Raw genomic sequence first — 13587 nt, forward strand, 5'->3', positions numbered from 1 at the left:
ATTTCACTCCAGGTTTGTGCCCTTTGATCTTACCCTCCAATGGAGGTCTTTGTCGTTGTTGCGCGAGCTCCTCCACCGGCATTTCTGTGCTTGTATCACCCTCTTCAGTAACATGGGTGCTGATGCTCTGCGAACTTTGGTTTGAGTCCCGTCGCTGTGCTTCACTCGACTGATTTGACTGGTTGCTTCGTAAGAAGTACTGGTCAATGCGAGGCCCATGTCTCTGCTCTCTCAAGCACTTTTTCTTCCCTTGGTGGATCTTCAAGCCTTTCACTGATGCAATTTTCTCCCAACCACAAATGCACACCTGAAGTTTGTGTCCAGCAGCTGTTGTGAATGTCTCATGTGCCATGCTCTCCTTGTCCGTAGTCGTTTCCGTTCCTGGGTCTGTAACCGTGTTATCAATCGGTGAGCCATCTTTCGCCCCCGCTCTCGCAGGCTCTAGGGGTATTCTCTTTAATTTACTTTTAGTAGCATTTGGCGGGTGTCTCCAACTAACTGAAACAGTGTTGGGGACTGCTATCATGGGTAGCTAGCCCATGACGGCCCCAGTGGGGTCTGTTCCCTCCTGCCAGCTGTCTCTCCAAGCTGTCACGTGAACATTCCCATGTTGTCAGCTGTCCTTTCACAGCAGTCACTGGACGAGTCCAGATTATCAGATAAATGGATATAACCATGAAGGGAGGGCGAATGGTCAAGTTCCCAGTGCAGTCTAGCTGATTCTAAGGGTTGAACAAGATCTGGGTGACTTCTACATTTAGAATAAGCAACAGATGGTGGTGTGGCCTGGAATAATCCTGAAGTAAGTAAACTAAAAGTGATCATGACCCTGATCTCCATGGACAAAGACTCCAATTGTATTTGAGGTTGGAGGAGGTCAGCAATCTCACTGAAGACCAAGAGAATGCAGTTGGACTGTTGGCCACTTAAACAATACCATATCACAGGAATGAGGGTTAGTGAAATATCACTCTGTCAGCAAATAAAAAATGTTGTTTGTCGAACCAGTCACATTGAAAATTTTATTGTAGGTGAATTTTGCCTGTTGAACAACTGTTTTTCTTTTTATGAAATGTTGGCCCAACTAAACTAAAAATTTTGAATTAGAAATCCTGTCCAGAAATGTGGAAATGAATTTGCTGACAGGTGCGAAGGCACACAAAAACATGTACAACATTACTCTTATGCAGTTAGACTGGTTTTATTCAATACTTTTGTAACTTTATCAACTTTATCAGCGTCAAAAATGTGGTGATTCTTGCGTACTGCCCAGGTGAGGTCTGCTGTATGATTTTTTACCAGGTTATATGCAAACACAAAGCATTTCACTGTACCTAGGTACATGTGCCAATAAAGTATAATTGAATCATTATTTGGAGTTGTTGGAAGGAATTCCTCATGCAATGCGGAAGTATATATCAGGACAGACAAAGGAGAGTCAGTAGAAGTTGTTTACTTAGATTTTCAGAAAGCCTTTGGTAAGGTGCCACACGTTAGGCTGCTTAGGAAGATGAGAGCCTACAGTATCGAAGGGCAGATACTAGAATGGATAGCAGGTTGACTGGCTGGATGGCAGAAGAGAAGAGTGGCAATAAAGGGGGCTTTTTCTGGTTGGCTGCCAGTGACGAGTGGAGTTCCACAAGGGTCGGTGCTGGGGCCACTACTTTTCACTTCATACATTAATGATTTAGATGAGGGGATTGAAGGCTTTTTGGCAAAATTTGCGGATGATACATAAAAAAGGTGGAGGGGGAGGTAGTGGAGAGAAAGTAGGGACTCTGCAGAAATACGGACAAGTTGGGAATGGGCAGAAAAATGGCAGATGGAATATAGTGTGGCAAAGGGTTGAGTTGTGTATTTTGGTAGTAGGAATAAAGGCGTAGACTATTTTCTAAATGGGGTGAGAATTCAGAAATCGGAGGTGCAGAGGGACTTGGGAGAGTGCTGGTGCAGGATTCCCAAAAAGTCATTCTGGACGTTAAATCGGTAGCAAAGAAAGAAAACTTAATGCTAGCATTTATTTCAAGAGGGTTTGTATACAAAACCAGGGATATATTGTTGAGGCTCTATAAAGCGCTGGTTAGGCAGCATTTGGAGTATTGTGAGCAATTTTGGGCACCATTTCTGAGGAAGGATGTGCTGGCTCTGGAGAGGGTCCAAAGGAAGTTTACACGAATGATCCCAGGAATGAGTAGGTTAACCTATGATGAGAATTTTTTTGGCAATGGGCCTGTACTCGCTGGAGTTTAGAAGAATGAGGGGGGGCCTCATTGAAACATACAGTTAGTGAAAGGCCTGGATAGCGTGGATGTGGAGAGGATGTTTACACTAGTGGGAGAGTCTAGGACTAGAGGTCATAGCCTCAGAGTTAAAGAATGTTCTTTTAGGAAGGAGATGAGGAGACGTTTATTTAGTCAGAGGGTGGTGAATCTGTGGAATTGTTTGCCACAGAAGATTGTGGAGGCTAAGTCAGTGGATATTTTTAAGGCAGAGATAAGGGCCTGTCCCACTGTACGAGGTAATTCAAGAGCTCTCCCGAGTTTAAAAAAAAAAAATCAAACTCGTGGTAAGCACGTAGAATGTACGTAGCGGTTACGTCGGAGCTCGGGACATCTCTTAGCGGCTCGTAACACTAATGGCAGGTACTCGGGAAACACGGTAAGCTCATGAAGACTCGTGAAGATTTTTCAACATGTTGATAAATGTCCACGAGAGCCCCGAGTACCTACGAGCGGCTATTACTGTAATTCTCCGCATTCGAATCAGGGGAAACTCGGGAGAACTCTTGAATTAGCTCATACAGTGGGACAGCCTCTATAGATATATTCTTGATTAGTACAGGTATCAAAGGTTATGGGGAGAAGGCAGGAGAATGGAGTTTGCGGGGAGAGATAGATCAGCCATGATTGAATGACGGAGTAGTCTTGATGGGCCGAATGGCCTTATTCTACTCCAATTCTATATGACATATATGACCAATGCTCCTGGCAACCTGGAGATACATCATCCTCTGGTTCTGCCCACCATTACTATGGAAGCAAAAAGCTGAGATGAAACATGCAATGAGCGCTCCCAGTGAAGATGCTGCGACTCTTTCTCTGTTATGTTGCTCCACAAAGACATCTGTAAACTGTCGACATTTTGTTGGCCGTCAAGAAGGTGTTGATGCCACATCACACTATTACTGTGCCACTATTATTACAATGCACTGCTGAGCATTACTGCATAGTCATAACCAGCATCGATCACTGGAACTTCAACACATTGCTCATGCAAATTGTAAATACACCTCACTGCCATGATATTATAACTGATATAATAACTGCCTGATTCCAAGAATATATATCTCAATCTGGAAGACTTATAGTTATAATGCACCTCCAACAGCTTCAGGATGTCTCAATGCCCCTTTGTGATCAATGAGGTACTTTCATAGTGTTGTCGTTGCTGGATTGCAAGATACACAGCAGTCAGTTTGTGTACAACCACAACGAGCAGGGGTTTTAGTGATATCAATTGAGAACGCACCTTGGCTGAGGCACCTTTGCTTGCTTCAGAACAGCATAATAGGATTTACCTCAGCTGCTATGTGGAAGATATTTTTACCTGATAGTATCATCTTGGAGTGCATGCTCTGTGCTGGCATCGATGGATTGGAATTTGAACCCATAGCTGTCTGTATCAGGGCAACATCTGCATCATCCATCTACTGCCAACCCTCTGTCTCTGCCACAGCTAACAGCACACCATCACCACAGTGATACTTTGCTCTAAGTTGCAATACATTGTCCGCCATTACTATTGCAATACACAAGACTGCCTGCACCATGACAACACCTAATGGTACTACTAAATTACCCTGCCTGGTGGGGCTATAGGTACTGCAGCTGCCTCAGAGCTCCAATGGCATGTGTCTGATCTTGGCCTCAGACCCTGTGACCACTCCTGTGGCCCCTCCAGTCTCTGATGCACCCATACCAACGGTTACCGAGGCAGATGCAAGGTCAGCTTTCCTGACCGTGAATCCATGGAATGCAACTGGGCTGGATGGAGTCCCTGGCCATGTCCTCATCACACAGGCCAGACCTCCCACCATCAACATCATCCCATACTTCATGCGGCTTCAGAAAAGCAGCCAACCTAATCAAAGACTTGTCCCACACCCGTCGTTCCTTCGTCTCCCTGCTCCCTTCTGGCAGAATGTACAGAAGCTTGAAAGCATGTGCTGCCAGACCCTGCCACAATATGCTGTAATGCTGAGAACTATATTCTGCCCTCTGTATCTTCTCCATTTATTACACTTACGTTTGAACTGATTGCATGTATGCAAGGTATATCTGTTTGGATAGCAAGCAGGAACAACATTATTTACTGTACGTTGGTACATGTAATAATAATAAACCTAAACGTGGAATTCTCTGGGGTTCCCCAGTTTTATCTCACACCTCAGTGAGATGCAGGATAAGTTAACTGACTCAGTAACTGCCCTAATATACATGGGCGGTAGGTTTATATTCATGTGAGAGAGAAAAGATTAAAGGGAAGAGAGTTAGATTTAGTTCTTAGGGTTATGGGAATATGGGGAAAAAGTCGGAATGGGATACTGATTTTGGATGATCAGCCATGATCATGGCTCTGCTGGCTCGAAGGGCTGAATGGCCTACATCTGCACCTATTTTCTATGTTTCTAAATAGGAATGGGACAGGTTGGATTGTTCTGAAAATCAACATGCACTCAATGGGCTGAATCATTTCTTTTGTATGAAATATGATATGGGGAACTGATTCTTGAACGGGACCCAATGGATACATGGAACCACCTCAGGTTATTCATCTGCTGAAGATTAGCTATATAATATCTTCTTTTAATTAAAAAAAATACATACTGCTTTTCTGCACTTTTGAAAGCGTGCAATCCAAACTAAAGGTCTCTAACATATGTAGCAAGGAATTCCAAGGAAACCTCAACACCCAGAGAGTCACTGGAATTTGGAACTCAAGACCACGAGAAGTAGTTGAAGCAAAGAGCATTGCTGCATGAGCACATGAATACAGGGATAAGTTGAGAGGGTAAAACCGAGTACAACTACATTGAGCTGAACCGTCTGTTTTTGTACTGTAGGTTTTGTGCATTTTAGATATTTATTTTGAATATAAATTAATTGCATGGCAAGTCACGGTTCACTGTGGCAGAACTTACGCGAGACTGTTTCTTAAAGCAGGATGGATTTTCCGCAGAAATGCACCCTAGGCAGTGAGGGGCTAAGGAGGATGGATGGCTTTAAGGAGCTGCTTCCTGGTCTGGTCTCTTGCACATCCTGGTTGCTACAGGTTAAGGTTAACTAAAGTGCAGCTGTTCTTTATTGTTAACTGTTTCCTGGAGTGGATAACGAAAGGAGGGGTTTCACTGTTTTAATGACTGCCATCACCAGGACTGGCTCCCGGGCAGCAAGGCGGCCCGTGTGCCTGGATCCAATTTATGTGACTAATGCAAACACTCCATGGAAAAATATATCAAACTCCAAGCTTTCCAATCTGTGGCTCTGTGCATGATGTTCTTGGCCCACAGCCTGAACTTCCCTTTGATGATGCTGATTTTTGGCAAGAGAGGGGATGTGCTTCATTTGCCTTGTCTGGTTGCTCCCTTGATATCACAGCCTGTCACAGAGGTGGCCAAAGCATTTATGAAGCAGGTAATTTTGAGGCAGAACAGGGTGTTTATATGACCCTCCAGAATTGTGCTGGATTCTCCTGGAGTTAATCTCTTGGACTCCTCTTTCATCATTTTGAGTGAAAAAAAATTAATGTGCTCCTTCACTTGTGATTTATTAGTTTAAGATAAGGCTATTTGGCTCGTAGTCAATCATCTCCAGTCGGGTGAAGGAAAGTCTATCCATTTCTGAATGGCTGGAGAAAGCCTACCCACTTTCTGACTGGCTGAAGACAAGAAGACATCGTGGATGAGGATGAGATTCCTGTGTCAGGAAATCAATGTTTCACGAGCGTGTCACCTATTAAACCAGTGTTTTGGGCAGAATGGCTGGAATTTGGAAGAGGACAGGGTATCCTATGTTTATTCCACCAAATATATCCCCAGTCAGAGTTCTCGATCAAGCTGAGAAACAACATTGCAAGCTAAAGTAGCTCTGGAAGGGAGAAAAACCGGAACAGAAAATGCACAGAAGGTTCATGTTTTAACGTCTTTCTGTGTTCCGAAGAGATGACCGGCGTCTGACACAGCAACCAATTTGCAAGGGGTCACCGTGACCTTGGTCTGCATTGGTCATGTGTGAAAATCCTTTGATGATCAGAGGCAGACATGGGGTTCAAATCAGTTTGTAACTTACATCTCTCTCGTGTGGGTGGGCGAGTTCAGGTCTCGCCCACTGTGGGTTTGGGGAAAACAAAAAAACTACAGTCATTTGAAAATGTTTATCTACTGTCTGGGAATGATACGATTAGAATCAATGGGCATGCATGACTTGTACAAAGGACAAGAGAATGAGATGGAGTAGTGAAGCTGAGCAAAGGAATTCCATTACTCTAACAGTTCAAACGATCATCTTAGCTTCTTATATCACTTAACATGGCTGATGTAAATGAGTGGTGGTCTCCAAATCCTTTCATTGCAGTTTCTGCAATATTTTTCAAAGGTAGTGCTGAGTAAATCTGACTAGGCTACATTATGGCAATACAATATAGACACCTGTGTGATCAGAAGCACTGTTTTAGCTTTCGGGAAGGTTCATTATGAGGTGTGCTTCGCGTGATCTAGCTTTACATTAGTATTTATATGCTGCACTTACAGTACCAAGATTTCATTGCACGAGTGAAATATCTGAGCATGGTTATATACCTTGCAAATATCTGAGGCAGCTGCCTGTCCCTTTTCCGGGATTACGTCTGCGCACGGGTTGTTGTAGAGAGGGGCTACTCGCTGTCCACAGGCACCCTGGAGGATTTCTGGGACCTCTGGGCACCTCGGGGGGTAGAATGTATCCTTGACAAGGATTGTAACATGGTTGTTCAATAGTATATTTGTTATTTAAGAATATTTGTACTATGGTGGTTGGTTTGTTGGTATTGCATATATTATTCTTGTAATAATTGATTCAATTTATGTTTGGTAAAAAAAACAATCCCTTGAGAATAAGTGAGAGGCAGCAGATCATTCTATCCCAGCTCATTAAAGCCAAAGGGTTACATGATGATGTTAGGGATCCCCCTTCAAAATAGCAGGGGACGGGCAATAGCCTTAAATTTGGGAAAATAAAAAATACCAATCATAAATCCAACATAACTGTGAAGGGTTAATGGAGAAAGCTGACTCTGAATGAATAATCGCTGAAAGCTAGCCCGAAAGATTCATCTGTTTCCATTCAGTGAATCAGACGGTGCAAAAACCACAAAACAAATCAAGTTTATATAGTTATTTCCAAGACTGATCCTCCTCATCACAATCCTCGACGCTGCAAGGTTCAACAGGAGAACCCCTTCTGTTAAAGTGATATCCATATCAGTTTAACACAAGCAAAGACAGTGTGAGGAACACGCATGGAAACTTCTAAATGGCTAAATCAGCAAAACAATGTATGCTGGTGGTCACTGAGAATAATTCCATGGGTTGGCAATTTCATTAACAAAACATCACTGGACTGAAAGGCAAATATTAAAGGTGTGCTGCACATGACAGGAACTAAGCAGCACCAGAAAGAGCCTCACAAGACTCTGGAAGACATGCACTTCTGATGTACAAGCCACAGATTTACAGTCGTTAGCTTCCAAATGGACCCTGCCAGATATAATACTGCAAGAAAGGGAACAAATATCATACCAATTAGAACAGGAAAGACGAGCGACATTGAGAGAATGGATACCAAACACGAGGTGAATATCATATAGATTGTTTCATACAGAGAATAAACATCAAACACAGTGTACAGGAGAATGTATGATCCTCACACAGTACAGGAACGAGAGTGGGAGAGTGAATATTACGCAAATAACACAGGATAAAGGGTGAATACACACAATGCAGGAGAGAGTGAATGTGACACACATTGTATTGGACAGAGGAAATATCTCACACATTGTACAGTGCACTACCAAATGCCTCTCTTGTACAATGTGTAGCATTCACCCCCTTGGTATGATATTAACACTCTCTCTTATCACGCATCTGATATTAACTCTCTATTGTAATGTGTGAGCTATTAACCCCCTCTCCTGTACAGTGTGCGATGTAAACTCACATCTGTACAATGTGTATGATACCAGCTCACGCTCCAATGGAGTGTGTGTGATATTAACCTTCTCTCCTGTATAGTGAGTGCCTAATTAATTCTCGTTCATAATTTTCTATTCCCAAACACACAATCTGGCAGAACACAGGTTCGGCAACACACATATGCAGATAATTGGCAAAGTCTCCTCTCTCCTCCACATCCCACGAGCAGCCTTTCTTACCTTTGCTAAATTCGTCCATCTTGATTGGCATGAGTGGACTTTGTGGGGCAGAGTCTCCACTTAGAGAATAACTGTGCTCTGCCTGGATGGCTGGTGTGGCTGGATCGAGCTCCATGTCCAGTAAAGAATTCCTCTCAACCAGCAGCGGGTCATCAAAGAAACTACTGAACAGCTCATTGGAGAAGTCATCCAGGTTTTCTGAAAAATGCTGCGTGGATAAAGAGGAATGGTGTTACTGCATATAGCCCGATTAAACAATGTAAATACATAAGGCCCAATAAATCTGCATTATGCAAATTGCCTGATTCAACTGTATTGTACACCTGACTTGCTTAGTGTTACAGAACAGAGACCCCTGGCTAAATAGTATTACTGCATATTACTGTAATAAACTGCACCTGTACTCCAAAGACCTACTGGTTTGTAGGTTAATTGGCTTGGTATAAATGTAAATTGTTGTGTGTGTGTGTGTGTGTGTGTGTGTGTGTGTGTGTGTGTGTGTGTGTGTGTGTGTGTGTGTGTGTGTGTGTGTGTGTGTGTGTGTGTGTGTGTGTGTGTGTGTGTGTGTGTGTGTGTGTGTGTGTGTGTGTGTGTGTGTGTGTGTGTGTGTGTGTGTGTGTGTGCAGTGTGTGTGTGATAGTGTTGACTCGGTGGGCAGAAGGGCCTGTTTCCACGCTGTATCTCTAAACTAAATGAATAAAATATGGCACAACTCTCACTTAATTGAACAGTGCATCCCCTAATTAAACAGCAGTAATAAATGGTGACCCCCCCAAACAACCAATTAAACAGCATCACTGCATACAGCACGATTAAACAGCCTGTTTAAAGTGTTACTGCATCGGGCCCAATTAAATAATGACAGAGGAGTGACTTCTGATTAAGCCCTGTTGCAGCAGTCAGATTAACCAATGTTACTGTGAATGGTTTGAATAAACAATGTGACAGCAGAGCATCCAGTGTCAATGCATGCAGTCTTTTTTTATAATAGTCTTTTCCTGAATACAATGAGTTACTGTACACAGCTGAATTAAACCGATTTACTATATACAATCCAATTAAACAGCAATATGTAACAGTGGCAAATGACCCAATTAAGCAGTGTTCTGAACAAAGACTTCTGATTAAACAGTTGTTAAACAGTGAATCCCCGATTCAACACTGTTACTGAACAGTGTCCACTGTGTACTGTTTGATTAAACAGTGTACTGAATACAGGCCCCTGATTTAAAAAGTGAATTTACAAACAGCCCAATTAAATAGTGTTGTCCTGAGGTCTCCATAGCTGCTGCTATTGACGGCTGAGTTCTTCCAGCAGTTTATTATTGATTCCAGCATCTGCAATCTCTTGTGCCTTGATTAACAGAGACCCTTAGTTGCACAGTGATACTGCATGCAACCTGAGTAAGCAGCATGACTGCACACAACCCCCAATTAATTAGTAGTAGCACCCACGGCCTGATGAAACAGTTGCTGAAAACAGTCTGAAGAAGGGTTTTGGCCCAAAACGTTGCCTATTTCTTTCGCTCCATAGATGCTGCTGCACCCGCTGAGTTTCTCCAGCATTTTTGTGCACCTGCTGAATATAGACCCCTGATTAAAGTTTGTTACTGGAAACAGCCCAATTAAACACTGCTGCTGCATATGCACTTTGATAGTTGGTGCATGGAGCATAATTAAACAGTGTTATGTTATGGGGTGGGGGGTTTGCACATAAGGTCATCAGGTCAAAGGGCGTGATGCACGTAGTTCAATCCTTCTGGAGTACAATGTCCCCATCAGCTGCAGCAGAGTTGGGGACAGTCTGGTCCCTCCGCCCACCAAGAGTCACTGACCGCCCAGCACCAACATCGGACCCTGACCCCCACACTGGGGTGATTCACCCCCCTGACCCCCGGACCCCAAGCCCCACACCGGGGTGATTCCCCCCCGGGTGCCGAGCGTTTCGGTCGCCAAACACCGGCTGCGGGGACAGACGGCCCGGGGTCCATGAGTGTGGAACCAGTCATCATGGAGTCCGGATTCTGGGACAGAAGACGGGCCCACTATACTGGCAACCATAGTAAGTGCTTACCTGACGTTCACTGCTTGTACTCCAGTTGGTGTTGCGTGGCGACAGTACGGGTCACGGGTCGTGACCTCGACTGCCGTGCAACCTCCCTATACTGTCGAATTTAAGAGGTACTGAGCATAGAACACATATTGAACAGCATTACTGCAAGCAGTCAAAATACTGTTTAACTGGACTATATACATACAGGCATCATATCAGGTAACTGAGCCATCCATCCGACAACTACAGAGAGGCCCAGAGCTACTATCTACCTCATTGAAGACCCTCGGACTATCTTTAATCAGACTTTACTGGATTTATCTTGCACTAAACGTTATTCCCGTTATCACGTATCTGTACACTGTGGACGGCTCGATTGTAATCATGTACTGTCTTTTCACTGACTGGTTAGCACTGAATCTCAGTACACGTGACAATAAACTAAACTAAACTATAGTCCAGTTAAACTGTGTTTCTAAGCAAGGAACACTGGTGAAACTGTGATTGCCTCAGGCTCCCGATTACACAGAAATATTGCACACAGCCTGATTAAATGTTGCTACTGCATGCAGCCCATTTAAATTGTGCAACTGCTTATTAAATAATGTTACTGAACAAAGACCCTGATTAAAGAGCATAATTGCATACAGCTTAATTAAACATTCCTACTGTATTCAGTTTTATTAAACTTAATTACTGTAAACCTCCCTCCTCCCATTAAACAATGGTACTGCAAATGTTCTGATAAAATAGTGTCGGTGTTTGCAGCTCAATTAAATTGTATTGCAGTTTGATTAAACAGTGTTACTTCATATGGCCTGATAAACCAAGCTTATTGCATACGGCCTATAAAATATATGATTGCGTACCGAGAGATTAAACAGTACTAGTGCATGTATTGTTGCATAGACTCCAATTAAACAGTATTACTACATACAACCACCATAAATTGTATCACCGAATACAGGCTAATGAAACAGTGCAACGCCAAAGTGTTCAAGAAGCTGCACGGACAGCAGAGTGGGCACTTACATTTCATGGACCTGCTATGCATTTAAAAATGATGTCATGCATTTCACACGTTTACTAATTATGGGAGTAGAATTAGGCCATCCGGCCCATCGAGTCTACTCCGCCATTGAAACATGGATGATCTCTGCCTCCTAATCCCATTTTCCTGCCTTCTCTGCCCTAAAAATACCCACTGACTTGGCCTCCACATCCCTCTGTTGCAATGAGTTCCACAGATTAACTACCCTCTGACTAAAGAAGTTCCTCCCACCTCCTCTCTAAAAGAGCGCCCTTTATCTCTGAAACTATGACCTCTGGTTCTAGACTTTCCCACCAGTGGAAACATCCTTTCCACACCCACTCTATCTATGCCTTTCATTATTCTATAAGTTTACAGTTAGGTCGGGGGGAGTTCCCTCCGCCACGGGTACCATGTAATCCCGTGCTACCTGCTCCATGGTCGGATAGTCGGCGATTAAACCGTCACCCCCACCTGGTTTGCCAGGTGTGGACCCCCAGCAGGACCGAAACAAGACCTGTCAAAGGGCGGATGAGCTCCTAGCGAGCCAACGGCCATCCACACTTCAGTAGAAGTTGCGAGCACTGTTGTACATAGCATTGTCAGGCACTCGTGCCCATTGATGTTTTCAACGATGATGATGATGATGATGATGATGATGAGTTAATGATTCTTGGCAATCCACACACAGTACCTTGCAGCAATGAAGAGTTTGAAGTGACGTCACTCTTATTATGTACAGAGCATGAAAGTCAACTTGTGTCTACAGTTCAACACGAATGTAACATAAAATGTGCAGATAACCTGTTTTAGTGACATTCATTGAGGGATAAAGGTCAGCCAGATCATCAGGGTAATTTGAAAGGCAAAAACTGCAGTTTAGGGAAATCTGAAATAACAACAAAGAAATGCTGTATATACCCAACTGATCAAGTTAAAATAAAACTAAAGGATCATTTACATCAATGTGATGGTGCAGATGGTCTATGGTTTGCAAACTCAAGTGAAGGGTGGCATCTCTGACAAAAGAAACATAGAACCAGGAAATCCAGTTCATTCCTGAAGATAGACGCAAAAAACTGGAGTAACTCAGCAGGTTAGGCAGCATCTCTGGAGAGAAGGAATGGGTGACGTTTCGAGGATTGCGACTCTTCATTCCTGATATGGTCCAGCCTTAGACCACTTTCCTCACCAGTTCATGCTCCTGGTCCCAATTGTATATGGCCATTCTTCTTTCTGACGTATCCAAATGTGGAAACACATTGTCTATTGGCATGCCTTTTAATTTGTAAGTTTCTCACTTCTGCTGTACTGAGGTCAGGTAACTCAGTGACAACGATGAGTCAGCCTACAGGGATGAGATCCAGCACCTGACAGCCTGGTGTGCCAACAATAACCTCGTCCTCAACTCCAAAAAGACGAAGGAGATTATTGTTGACTTCAGGCAGACCAGAGGAGGCAGTCATACCCCCATCCATATAAACAGGACTGAGGTGGAGCGCGTCTCCAGCTATAAATTCCTCGGAGTACATATCTCGGAGGACTTGTCCTGGTCCCTCAACACCTCCAAGCTGATCAAAAAGGCACAGCAGCGCCTTTACTTCCTGAGGAGGCTCAAGAAAGCCCACCTGTCCCCCCAGATCCTGACCAACTTTTACCGCTGTACCATAGAGAGTATCCTGACTACCTGCTTCACGGTATGGTACAGCAGCTGCACTGCTGCGGACAGGAAGGCACTACAACGGGTGGTGAAAACCGCGCAGCACATCATCGGTGCCCCGCTCCCTGCCATGGATGCCCTCCACCGAAAACGGTGTCTGAGACGGGCTGGGAAGATCATCAAAGACCCCTCACATCCCAACCATGGACTGTTTGCCCTCCTCCCATCAGGGAGGCGGTACAGGAGCCTCAGGTCACGTACTAGTAGGATGAGGAACAGCTTCTACAACAACACAATCACACTGCTGAACTCGGAGTCCCGACGATAGATTTCTCTGGTCCCTCCGTCCCCATTGTTTAATTATTCTGTATTTCCTGA

The 13587-nt window shown here is 43.9% G+C and overlaps 1 protein-coding gene across 3 annotated transcripts in view; it reads right to left on the bottom strand.

The window, feature by feature from the left end:
* Window positions 1-13587, bottom strand: part of creb3l1 (cAMP responsive element binding protein 3-like 1) — a 134200-nt gene that overhangs the window by 50023 nt on the left and 70590 nt on the right. For all 3 annotated transcript variants that reach the window (XM_055649728.1, XM_055649726.1, XM_055649727.1), the window contains exon 2: window positions 8467-8674. In XM_055649728.1, coding sequence (XP_055505703.1) covers window positions 8467-8674 — 208 coding nt within the window. The remainder of the gene's footprint in view (window positions 1-8466; window positions 8675-13587) is intronic.

This window comes from Leucoraja erinacea, chromosome 18 (genome assembly GCF_028641065.1).
Source record: "Leucoraja erinacea ecotype New England chromosome 18, Leri_hhj_1, whole genome shotgun sequence".
NCBI lineage: Eukaryota > Metazoa > Chordata > Chondrichthyes > Rajiformes > Rajidae > Leucoraja > Leucoraja erinaceus.